The sequence below is a fragment of the Protobothrops mucrosquamatus genome, unplaced genomic scaffold (assembly GCF_001527695.2).
Source record: "Protobothrops mucrosquamatus isolate PMUCROS unplaced genomic scaffold, P.Mucros_1.0 scaffold2180, whole genome shotgun sequence".
Lineage (NCBI taxonomy): Eukaryota > Metazoa > Chordata > Lepidosauria > Squamata > Viperidae > Protobothrops > Protobothrops mucrosquamatus.
In genome coordinates, this window is record NW_015388273.1 from 211,382 (window position 1) to 224,381 (window position 13,000).

The 13,000-nt window shown below is 42.8% G+C and overlaps 1 protein-coding gene across 1 annotated transcript in view; it reads right to left on the reverse strand.

Annotated features, from left to right (window-relative positions):
* Positions 1-4,779: 4,779 nt before the first annotated feature.
* Positions 4,780-13,000, reverse strand: part of GALNTL6 (polypeptide N-acetylgalactosaminyltransferase like 6) — a 527,250-nt gene continuing 519,029 nt past the window's right edge. Inside the window, exon 12 of the mRNA XM_015824280.1 lies at positions 4,780-4,950. Within this exon, the coding sequence (XP_015679766.1) occupies positions 4,780-4,950 (171 nt within the window). The remainder of the gene's footprint in view (positions 4,951-13,000) is intronic.

The window sequence follows — 13,000 nt, forward strand, 5'->3', positions numbered from 1 at the left end:
AGGTGTTTACTAAGTTGGACTTGAGGGAGGCATATTACTAGGCGAGGATCAAGAAAGCCGATGAGTGGAAGACAACCTTTAACTGTCCGCTAGGTTGCTACCAGTTTAAAGTGATGCCTCTGCTATGTTTATGCAGCTGATTAATGAAGTGCTGCATGAACACCTATACAAAGGGATCCTAGCGTATTTAGATGACATCCTTATCTATTCTGAGATGATGGAAAAGCACATGAAGTTAGTGCAGCAGGTGTTGAAAAAACGTTTGGACTAAGCTATACACCAAGTTGTCAAAATGCAAATTTCATAAGACCAGCTTGGATTATCTACGGCGCTATAGGGTATTTTGCGAGGGAGTAGAGATGGACCTGTGAAAAGTGAAGTCCATTTTGGAATGGCAAGCTCCCTAGACCAGCAAACAGTTGCAAAGTTTTCTAGGGTTTGCAAATTTCTACCAGTAGTTTATCCCATACTTGGCAAAAATTGCTTGCCAATCATGGAGCTTTTGAAAATGGGCCCAGGGGGGAGGGAAACCCCAACCCAGCCAGCCATTGAATTGGACAATGGAATGTCAAACAGCATTTGAAAAGCTTAAAAGACTGTTTGCGGTGAAGCCTGTCCTAAAGCCCCCTAACCCTGAGGAGCTGTTCATGATTCAAGAATATGCCAGTGATGTCATGGTGGTGGTGGGATGCTGCTTCAAAAGAACAGAGAGGGGCATCTGCAGCCATGCATTTACACTTCCTGAAAGCTAAACAAAACTGAGAGATGATCCACAGTATGGGAAAAAGAAGCCTTTGCCATACGATGGGCACTACTGACATGGAAACAATTCCTAGAGGGAAGTAAAATCCCCTTCGAAGTCTGGACTGATCACAAAAATCTAAAGGCATTGAGGACTTCCTGAAAACTCTCCCCTAAGCAAGTTCGGTGGGCTCAATTCTTCAATAGGTTTGACTTAAAATAGGTTTGTTTTAAAATACATCCGGGGGGGGTGGAATTTCCTAGCTGATGCACTGTCCCACCTGTCCCAATACAAAAGTATCTGAGAAGAAATAGTGAATTCTATTATCCCCATGTGGCAGTTGGCGGTGCAAGTGACCACCTGGTAACATTTTCATGCAACAGATGAAGCAAGAACTGCAAACTAATGCATGGTTCAGAACCCACTAAGGAGAGCTAACATTGAGGGAAGAACTGGCCTGTAAGGGGAGCAAACTGTATGTCCCTGACAGCCCACAACTACAAGTTCTACAGAGAAGCCACGATGCTAAGCAAACTGGCCACTTTGGAGTCTTAAAAACTTTGCATTTGACTAAATGGCAATTCTGATGGCCCGGGATGAAGAAGGACATAGAAAGTTATGTGAAAAGCTGTGCTGTGTGTACGGCCATGAAGCACAGACCAGGAAGAGTCCGGGATTACTGCAGCAAGTGGCTGACCTGACTCAGCCTTGGGAAGAGATAGCCATTGACTTTATAATCGAGCTTCCAGAGAGTGGAGGAAATACAGTGATATGGACAGTGGAGGATGTGTTTTCAAAGCAAGCCCAGTTCATAGTATGCTACAGCCTCCCATCAGCCCAGAGACTGGCTAGGATGTTCCTGCAAAATATTTACCAGCTGCACAGAGTGCTTAAATGCATAATCTCAGACTGATGGGTCCAATTTACTGCCAAATTTTGGCATGAATTTGTAAAGCTGATAGGGTCCTCCCAAGGTCCTAGTTCAGCTTTTCATCCGAGTACAAAGGGGGCTGCAGAACGAGCCAATGCAATAGTGAACAATATCTGTGCTGTTATGTCAACTATCAACAATCTAATTGGGCAGAACTCCTGCCAATCACTGAAGTGGCATACAACAATGTGGTGCATAGTAGCAAGGGCTTACCCCCTTTAAGATAGCCACAGGAGTGGAGTTCATGCTGATATCAGAATGCCCAAGAGAGACTCCCTCATCAGTGACATTGATTGATTGGGAAGACTCCCTAAAAATCACATGGGGAAATGTGAAGAAAGCATTAGCCAAAGCAACAGAGAATCAAAAGAAACAAGCAGATAAGAGGTGAGCTCCCCAGGGAATGTTCCATGTAGGAGATAAAATGTATCTTTCCACCAAGTACCTAAAGTTGAGGATTCTCTGTAAAAAACTAGGTCTAAGTACATAGGGCCTTTCCTGATCATGAAAGTTATTAACCCAGTGACTATAGAATTGAAATTGCCCAGAATACTGGGTAAAGTGCACCCAGTATTTCACTGCACCCTGCTGAGGCCAGCTCAGGGATCTAAACTGAGACCAATTGGAAAAGAAGCACCTGGTCCAATAATGGTGGTGGTGGTGGGGCAGGGGAAAGACATTACAAGGTTAAGCGAATCTTAGACTCTAGAATCTATAAAGGGAAACTACAGTATCTAGTACAGTGGAGAGGTTATCCAATAGAGGAGGCGAGTTGGATCAAATCTCATAAAATTAGAACATTCATACTTCCATTCAAAGTATCCTCAAAAGCCAGGGGCTTCTTAAGTGGGAAATTGAGAAAAGAGAAATGCTCTAATATGTGTTTGCTAAAATGAAACTTTGATTTTGGGTTTTACTGATTAGATTGATTTGTTGTTATAGAAATGGCTACTTTATACTATTATGAAAAAGTAAAAGTTGAGGTTCAGTGTTAATGCTTTATTCTACTGCAACAGAGGATGCTGGAAGTAAATGTCTTTTTTTCTTTTTCTTTTTCCCTTCTTTCCCTCACTTTTCTTTCCCTTTTCCCTCCACTTTGTGTCCTACTATTTGCTTTGAATTTTGTATTTTACTCTATAATTTAATAAAATGTAATTAATATATATTAATATGTGTTTGCTGTTTTCCAGGGTCCTTGCAATTTTTAGGAGGGTCCGCCTGTCAAGTTTTAAAGCATGGATTTTTTTTTCTACTGCAACAGTTATTCATTCTCAGCTTCCCAATGCAGACTTCAAAGATTAAGGAAGCAGACCATGGGAACCAAGGACATTTACCAGGTGTCTGGGCAGACCCAGAGATACATTCTCATAATAATATTGCTGTGTTTAATTGGCCATCGTGACTTGATCCAGAGGGAGGAGAGAGAATTCTATGCTTTCACTATGTAGGGCTTGGGTTGGGTTTTGTCAGAGCTGGTTTTGTTTTCATACGTGTAAAGTTTTACATAAAGAGATTGGAATGTCTCAAAGGTGCTTGTTTGGTTGGGTTCATCAGTTGGAACCTTGACAGTATTTTTATTCTGCTATGACCACAGTTCTGCCTTAACATTTTTGTCCCCATAGTTAAGCACACATTCAAAGGCAATGCCTTTATAATCATGCTTAAGAATAAAGCCACATGGTAAGTGTTTACTAACATTTTAGATGGCAGATTTCAATGCTCACTCACAGTTGCAGGCAACAACTAGGCTACTCATCCAGCAAAATCAATGTTTTATAAATTCAATATCAACTAGGATTGCAAACACAACTGTTCCTGCTCATGGTAACATCGTGAAATTGGTCAAATCTTCTATCTGATGTGTTTGTTCTATATTGATGGATTTAAGCAAGAGATACACCATATGATTCCTGCAATAGTGTACTTCAATGGACTTATTTATTTTATTTAATTTATCAAATTTATATAATCACCCATCTAACACATATGGCTCTAGGAATCTCAATTCTTACAAAGGACTGCAAGTAACACTTTGGATAATAGTTATTTCTACAACTCTATTAACTCGGTTAATATTGGTGAAGCAGCATCTCTTAGCTTTAGGTGATATATAGCTTTCCTTGACAGACTCATGATGCATTTTCTATAAATTTAGAAATAGTTATAAGAATTTGCTTAATACTGTAGATGACAGACACAGAATTAAGATTTCCAAAAAGAAATTCTTTCTGAAAAATTTGCAACATGCTGCTGATTATAAGATTCTGCTGCTAATGATGATGAAAAATGAGTCCTCTGAATCCTTTTTTATTTATCTTATAAATGATGGCTTAGATAAGAATGACTTCAGGTAATTGTTCGGTAATACTGTTTAAAATGATGGAAATTTTATTTAATTCCTTTGATGGAATTTATTATTTGTTGAACTGCAAAAAAATGGAATCTCAAAACTTTAAGAATCATTTTCATGCTTCATTCAAAAATGCAACTCTAAAATTACTTTAAAAAAATCCATTTCCTATTCAACACTGAAAAGAACATAACAAGGAGGCTGTCAATATTCTCTGCTGTGACCCTTTATTTAGATAACCTCTCGACTCAAACATTTGCTGAGGGAATGAAATGGCATTAGAACATATCTTCTTCACAATTTTGGCAACATTTCATACATGTTGCTAGTTCAATGCCTATTCAAACATCCCCCCTAGCAGTCATGCACTCCATTAGTTATCCATAAATGACAACAACTAATTGTACCTACTCACTATAGCAGGGTTTGACCTGAGAAACTCTAAAAGTTTTGCTTAACATTATTAACACTAAGCATTTGAATCATTTCATTATTTTAAATAACGTTCTCCCTTGACCAGCAAGGGAATTGTCAGCAGAGTTTAAACCTCAGCAGCAGCTGGTAATGTTCTTAGCCAAGTTCTTGAGATATTGTCCATCTGCAGTGATATGTGGCTGGTTTCTGCCCTGGTATTTGCTTAATCTTCAGGACAGATTTCCTTGCTCTAGGAAAACTTAATTTCTGATTCGTCTAATCCAGATGCTGGCCAAAATGTTGTTTTCAATCTATACAGAGCAGTTTGTTTTCTGTTCCTTGCTAAGAGCTGGTTTCTTTGATGATAATTTTTTCTATAACAGTCATATTAATATGCTCAAAAATCCACTGTTGAGTTTCAGATAAAGGATCACATCTATTCATGAAAATCTTCTTCTCTGCTGGATTGCAATCAATGCAGCTGCCACTCACAGCATGGAATAAAGTTTTGTCCTGTGGGATGAAAATAAAAAAAATTAATGAAGAACCAAGTGCCAGATGATTAAAAATGGACATATTTTGAAACATCCAAGTCTGGTTTCTTTGAAATTTTTGTAGCAATTCTACAATGTAATTTAATACTGGAAAATATTCTCTGAAATTATTTTCAATGAATTATATGTTGTTATTTATAGCAGAGTTTCTCAAACTTTGCAACTTTTAAGCTGTATGAACCTCAACTCACAGAATGGTATTCTGAGAGTTGCAGTTCACACATCTTAAAGGTTGCCAAGTTTAAGAAACATTGATCTAGAATGGAGTGGAAAGAATAGAATATGATAATAGAATAGAACAGAACAGAATAATTTTGTTTTTACATATGACTTTCAGCAGATGGCAGACCTTAGCTGATCTTAGCAGATGCAGAAAGTTAAAAGGATCCAGCTTAGTTAATGTCTGGGAAATTTAGGGCTGTACAGTAGATTGGGAAGAAACACATCCCAGAAGAAAGTAAATGACAAACTGCTTTTCTCTCTAATGCCAAGATAAGTGCTTCTCCCCATCCCTTGTCTGTCTGTCTGTCTGTCTGTCTGTCTGTCCGTCCGTCCGTCCGTCCGTCCGTCCGTCTGTCTATCCGTCCGTCCGTCCGTCCGTCCGTCCGTCCGTCCGTCCGTCCGTCCGTCCGTCCGTCCGTCTGTCTGTCTATCTATCTATCTATCTATCTATCTATCTATCTATCTATCTATCTATCTATCTATCTATCTATCTATCTATCTATCTATCTATCTATCTATCTATCTATATCTCTGCATGCAGTGATCTAAACACAAGCAATGAATGAAATAGGAAAGACTGTTCAGTATTTATAGAGACAATTTCCTTGCTTTCAAGGATTTTAATATCAAGCCAGCACACTGAACCATTCTGCCATGTTTTGTTTAGTCCTATCTTGTGGGAAATGGCTTGCCAAAACCACCATGGCACATCAATAGCTTAATAGTGAAGCGCTGCATTTACATGACAAAGGCCTCATGTCCAGTTATTGATGAGCATAGTGACTGAATTCTGCATTCACTATAAGATGCACTGCAGGGATTGCTATAGCATGAACCCTGTCTATAATGTTAAATCAAACTAGGAAACTCACAGACTGTATTTAGGTGACAATCCTGAAATCTCATGGGATTGGCAAAGTAATGCTGTAGATAACTTTCCTTTTGTTGCATGCTGTTATTAATCTGACTGATGTCATGGAAAACGGCTGCCAATCAATGTGAAAAATATGTAATAAGTAAATGAACAAACAAACTGAGTTTGGCTTTTGTTAATGCCATTCCCAATTCCATATGAGATCCAACTGCTAAATTGTAAAATTGGAGCCAAATTGGTAACAAATCTGATGAGTAAATATTTTAATGAGATATAGCCTTAAAGACATTGTACTCAAAAAGGAAATTATGCGTATTGTAGTGACATGGAGCAGCTCTCAGAGACAGATATTCATTTTCACACCCTACAATATAATCACAGTCAGTCCAGTTCCTTGTTTTAAGCATCCATATTCTTCCAAAGCCAACTCAAGATTTGCTAGTCCTAACTGCTGATTGCCAAAATGGTAAGGCAGCTTCATTTTGAAAAGCCAAATCTAACTTTGATTTGACTGTTTCTGTATAGCATTGTTTTTTGTTATAGCAGTTTTTATTTTCTTTGACAATGCATGCATTGCTATTATTTGGTGCATTTCTTTTTTTCTTTTCTGTTATTAATTGAAAGGAAGAAAAATAAATAAAAAAGAATTTACTGTATAAGTAGTCTTCGACTTTACAACCACTTGTTTAACAATCATTGAAAGTTACACTGGCACTGAAAAAAAGTAACTTAGGGCCAGTCCTCACACTTATGACCATCACAATACCCACATAGTCACCACTAGATTTCTGGTACACATCAAAGCTGATTATTTCCTATAAAGTTGAATATGGCTCAAGTCCTTAGTTTTTATGATTTGTTCTCCAGAGAAAGGTAAAAGTAAAGGTTTCCCCTATCCAGTTGTATCTGACTCTAGCGGACAGTCCTCATCTCTTTTCTTAGCTGAGGGAGCCAGCATTGTCCAAAGACATTTCTATGGTCATGTGCCCAGCATAACTATACGCCAAGGTGCACAGAACCCTATTATCTTCCCACTGAGTGGCACTTATTTATTTACTTCATGCTTTTGAACTCCTAGGTGGGCAGGAGCTGGGGCAAGCAGTGAGAGCTCACCTCAGTTTGTAATGCTCTGTCAAGCTTTTTTAAAGCTCAGCATCTTTAACCACTGAGCCATCACAGTTTAACTATCTCTGGATGTGAGAAAGAGCCTCTCTCTAATGGCATTTGAGAAGTAGCTGAAAATCCTTCTATTTCATTAAGTCTTTTGAGGATAATATAGTGGTGTAGGCTTTTATAGATTGTACCTGTTACACAGCATTGGGCTTCAGGTTTCAGTGATCATGGCCTAGAGGCCCTAGACAACAGATTTCCTGATGTTTCACCAGCAACTGTTATTAGCATTTTTAGAGGCAAGATGGCCTATATTTAGGAAATCTATTGTCTAGACAGGGCTTTTCAACCTTTTCCCAAATTGTACCACTTTTAGGACATGACAATATTTGAGCACCACCAGTGCTTAGTAAGGTGTCAAAAACTTGATGACATAAAAAAGAGGGGGGATTTTTGGTTTTACTGATTAGATTGATTTGTTGTTACAGATAGGGCTAGTTTAAACTACCATGTTTCCCTGAAAATAAGACTTATTTTTTTTTGCCTCCAAAAGAGGCACCAGGTCTTATTTTCGGGGGATATCTTACTCACCTCTGGCGCCAACAGCCCGCCCAGCAGGTCCCCTTCTTCTGGGGCTAAAGGAGCAACTTCATTCTGCAGCTGGATTCCAGCCTGCATTTCCTACGCAACCAAGTACCAAGCAATGGATTTAATCCATAGTGTTGAGTTTTCGGTTCATTTGCAATTGATGAAGACACATGGTGACAATCAACAAGCTCTTTATTTTCTCTCTCCTACAACCAAGCAAAAAGCAAAAGGCACGCAGGCCTTTTATAGTGCCTGAAACCCGGACAGTGTGAACCAATAGGAATTTTGCCTTTTCGCGCCTTGCGCATGCGCACAAGGCTGGTGCCACTCTGTCTGGTCCCGGGAAGCTTTTGGGATTGCCCGGGACCATTTGCAACAACTCTGAGCCTGCAGTCAGCTCCTGCAGGCTCATGACACAACACCCCTCCCCCTAGATGAAACACACCAGGCTTACGCACAGGTGTATTGTGCAATGTAGGTATGATGACACAGATGCATTATTCAAATGCAAGGAGGGTGGAAATGCTCAGTCTGCATGCAGGCAGACCCCTTTCAAACTAATTCTTAATTAAAATAAACATATCCAAAATTATAATCATATATGATACTCTTGCCAAGAGTTAATTTCCTCATTCAGCGACCTCATAGCCAGGTTTCTCTCATGTTGACAGAAACCTCACATAATCTCCCAGATGTTTAGGGGGGCACTTGGCCCCTGCGACCTTCTAAGGGCCGGTGAGAGTGCCTGGCCTACCTACTCGCCTACCAGGCTAGGCAGGCCAGGACTTGGATGCGCTAAGTACCCAGGTGACCCTGGTGAGGGTGCCTGGCCTACCTGCTCACCTACCAGGCTAGGCAGGCCAGGACTTTACTGCCCCAAATACTCAGGTACCTTCCCCAGCTGCTGACTGGCTGGACCCTCTGAGTCCAAGCCAGTGCACCTTGGAGGGGTGGAAGTCCCGAGTCCACAATGGACTCCTCTTGGGAACACTGTCCCTCGAGCCCAAGGCCAGCAGGTGGAGAGGCCTGAGTGGCGGAAGTGCCCCAGTACTCCGTAGCCCCCGAGCATGTGCCAGGGGTGCAAGAGTCAGGAACTGCCTCCATGGCAAACCCCCTTGCTACTGACTTCCTTTTTGGAGCAATGGCTGAATTATGAGAGTGCCCCTGATGGAATTCCCTTTCTATGGCTGTGTGTGTGTGTGTTATGTGGATACCCCTGGTCTGTCTCCCTGTCTGGAGCACTATCTGACATGTTTGAATAATGTGGATACCCCCGGTGTGACTCCCTGTCTGGAGCAATGATGGATGTGCGGGATGATCCCCTATCCTGGGAATTCCTGCTTGGAGCACTTGCGGAATCTTGGGATGACCCCCAAACAGCCTCAGCATCTTGTGAGGCCCTGTTAGGCCTGAGAACCTGTGACCCAGAACCCCTTGGAATCTGTGACCCAGAATGCGTATTATGGTCCTCCTCCCCCATCCAGAGCAGAGCCAGGAGCGGAAACATGGCTGTCCAATCTCCAACGCCAACTGTGTTGCAGATTGTGTCTGCGAAAAACGCGACCATCATCCAAGGCAACTTCGTATGACAACGGCCCAGAGGCCTTGCAGACCACAGCTGTGACCCAGAGATGTCCAGGCCCATAGTTCCTAGCCCAAACCGGATCGCCCACCTGAAGTCTCCTAGGTGCCTGCGGTTGTGACACCTGTGAATCCACCCGGTCTGGGTGCAATCTGTCCAGTTTGGTGATGAGGCGGCGACCCCAGCGGAGTTCAGCAGGGCTCTTCCCTGTGGCTGTGCAAGGTGTGGTGTGGTGTACAAGAAGAAGATCTGCTAACCTGTGATGCCAGTTACCGTAAGTCAATTTCTTGAGGGCATCTTTGGTAGTACGCACCATTCTCTCCGCCTGTCCGTTGGAGGATGGGTGGAAGGAAGCAGAAGTCGCATGCCAGATCAAGTTGGCCTGAAGAAAAGCCTGGAACTCAGAAGAGGTAAATTGAGGGCCATTATCTGAAACCAGGACATCTGGAAGCCCGTGCGAGGCAAAAATTCCTCTCAACACCTGGATGGTCCTGGCAGTAGTAGTGGAGGAAACAGGAACAACCTCTAGCCACTTGGAATGGCTGTCAACAATGAGAAGGAAGAATTGCCCCTGAAAGGGCCCAGCATAATCTATATGCACCCGTGACCATGGGGTTTGAGTTTCCTCCCACCTATGTACTGGGCCTGAGACGTTTCAGGTCGTGACTGTTGGCACAGTTGGCACCCGTGCACCAGAGCCTCAATGGCTTTATCGAGCCCAGGCCACCAAAGATGGCTGCACGCAAGCGCTTTCATCCTGACTATATCAGGATGTTCCTCATGCAGAGAGAGCAAGATTCTAGACCTCAATGAGGCTGGAATTACTACCCTGCTACCCCATAACAGGCAACCCTTGAAAGTGGAAAACTCATGCTTCTTGTGCCAGAAGCTTTGGAACTCAGTATCTGGGCACTTGTCAGGCCATCCTGACAACACCCAGGTCAGCACGCGTGTAAGCGTGTGATCAGTGGCAGTTTCTGCAGACATGTCCCTAGCATTGAGGGGAGATTCAGGCAACTCCTGAATGGAAAGAATATTAATGGCAGGAGCAGGGTCTGGCTCTACCTGTGTCAGAGGTAATCTGCTTAGGCCATCTGCATGACCCATCTCTTTTCCAGGTTTGTGAACTGGAGTGTAGTCATATGCTGACAGGAAAATGGACCATCTCAGCATACAAGGAGAAATGATATGTGGTGTCTGTTTGTTAGTGGTAAACAAACCCAGCAGAGGCTTATGGTCTGTATAGACCGTAAAGTGGTGACCATATAAGAAATCATGGAATTTCTTTATGCCAGCCACTATGGCCAAGGCTTCTCTGTCAATCTGAGCGTAATTCTGCTCTGCAGATGACAGAGCCTTTGAGTAGTAGGCCATAGGGACTTGTGTCCCATCAGCCTTCAGATGGCTAAGTACTGCTCCCACCCCATAAGGAGATGCATCGCATGCGATGCAAACAGGCAGTTGCTCATTGAAATGTGCTAAAACAGCATTGGAAGTGAGCAAGGCCTTAACCTCATTGAAGCTCCTGTCATGGACTTTAGTCCACTGCCATGGAGCCTGCTTGTCTAAGAGCCTGTGTAATGGCTCTGCCACTGCAGCCTTATGTGGGAGAAATGCATGGTAGAAATTTAAGAGCCCCAAGAAGGCTTGCAGCTCACTCTTGGACTTAGGGCTTGGGCCTGCTGAATAGCTTGCAATTTGGTTTCAGCAGGGTGAATGCCTTGGGCATCAATCCTGAAACCTAAGAAGTCAGTGGAAGTGACTCCTATCTTGCATTTATCCTGCTTTAATTTAAGGCCTGCTTTTCGAAAACGAAGCAAGACAGCCCTTAAACCTTTCTGCTAAATTTTGAGATAACTCCCCAGCAATGAGGACGTCATCGATGTAGGGACAGACCCCAGGAATACCTCGAAGTGTGCTCTCCATGACACTTTGGAATATGCCAGGGGCTACATTTACCCCAAATTGCAGTCTTTTGACCTTGAAGGCCCCCCTGTGAGTTACAATAGTCTGGGCTTCTGCAGCTGCCTCATCAACAGGTAGCTGTTGATAGGCCTGTGCCAGGTCAAGTTTTGCAAAAATGCACCCCCCCCTTGAGGGAGGCCAGAATGTGGCTTACAACAGGCACTGGATAAGCGTGCTGTTGCAATGCTTTATTCAGTGTGTACTTATAGTCTGCACATATACGGATTTCCCCATTAGCCTTTAGAGGCATTACTATGGGGGTTTCCCATGGACTAGAATCCACAGGTTCTAAAATGCCCTGCTGGAGCAATTTGTTCAGCTCAGCATCTATCTTACTTTTGAGGGCAAAAGGCACCCTCCTAGGCTTGACCCTGATGGGCGTGATAGTTGGGTCTAACCGTAGTGCAATGGGAGGCCCTTTGTAGGTTCTTAGCTGTGAACTAAACACATCTGCAAACTCCTTGCAAACCTCTGCAAGGCCCAACGTTTGCAAGTTGTGCAGCCCAGTTACTTGGATTCCCAGAGCCTCGAACCAATCGAGTCCAATAAGACTCATACGTTCACCCCCAACTACCACCACATCCAGGAAACCTTCAAAATCCTTATGCTGTACCTTGAGTGTGGCCTCCCCCTTTACACAGACCATAGAATTTTGAAAATCAGTGAGTATTAGATTCGATGGCCTGAGTTTAACTCGAAGGCCACTGCTGCTGAAAATCCTTTTGAAGGTGTTAATTGAAATAATTGAGAGAGCGGACCCTGTGTCCAACTTCATCAATAAGGGAACCCCTTGCAACCTCATGTTAATGGAAAGTTTCTTCTTAAGGGGCTTGTGTGTCCCTGTCCTCAGAATACTCCTGCGTGATGTGCAGAAACCCACCATGTGTTGGCAGGGGACCCTTGTACCTTTCTGAAGCAATTCTTCCTGAGGTTGGACCTTCTGGCGACGCAAACAGACGGAGGCAATGTGGCCTTGCCTGCCACACGCCCGGCAAATGGCGGAGCGGAACCTGCAATCAGCTCACTTGTGGCGTCCACCGCACCTGAAGCACTGAAGAGATGCTGGGGCCTTGTCCGGACATCCCTTCGGCCTCCTCTCAGCTGGCTGGTGAAGTCTGTCCACCTCCTCTTCAGGATCTGCTTCTGACTCTTCTCTGGCATCCTCTTGATGGATGGTAGCTGTGGCTGGAGGGTTCCTGGTGAGCCGCAAAGCCTTCACAGCACCGCCTGCTGCTTCTTCAGCTGCCACCTCTCTTAACGCGTCTTGGAAGGAGACCTTTTGCAAAAATGTTTTGCTGTAGGTCTCTACTTCTTTTTTTTTAATTTTTTTTTATTTATAATACAATTAAAACAAAAATGGACATACGTGGCATTCCAGGGTAAATATTCCTAACAATTTGTTTCTCGTGATACAAAAACTTAATACATCATCCTTAACCTCTATATACACCTCATTCTTCTACATAATAAATTATATATACAATTATATATACAATTATGTGTATGCTTCAATCCTATCGTTAGCTTAAGATCCGAGCAGTTCTCCTTGATTCATACCAGCGATAGAATTTGTCCCAGATTTCGAAATATTCCAGTTCTGTCTTATCTTTCATAGCCATTGTAAGCCTGTCCATCTCTGCACATGATAAAATTTTATACAGGATTTCT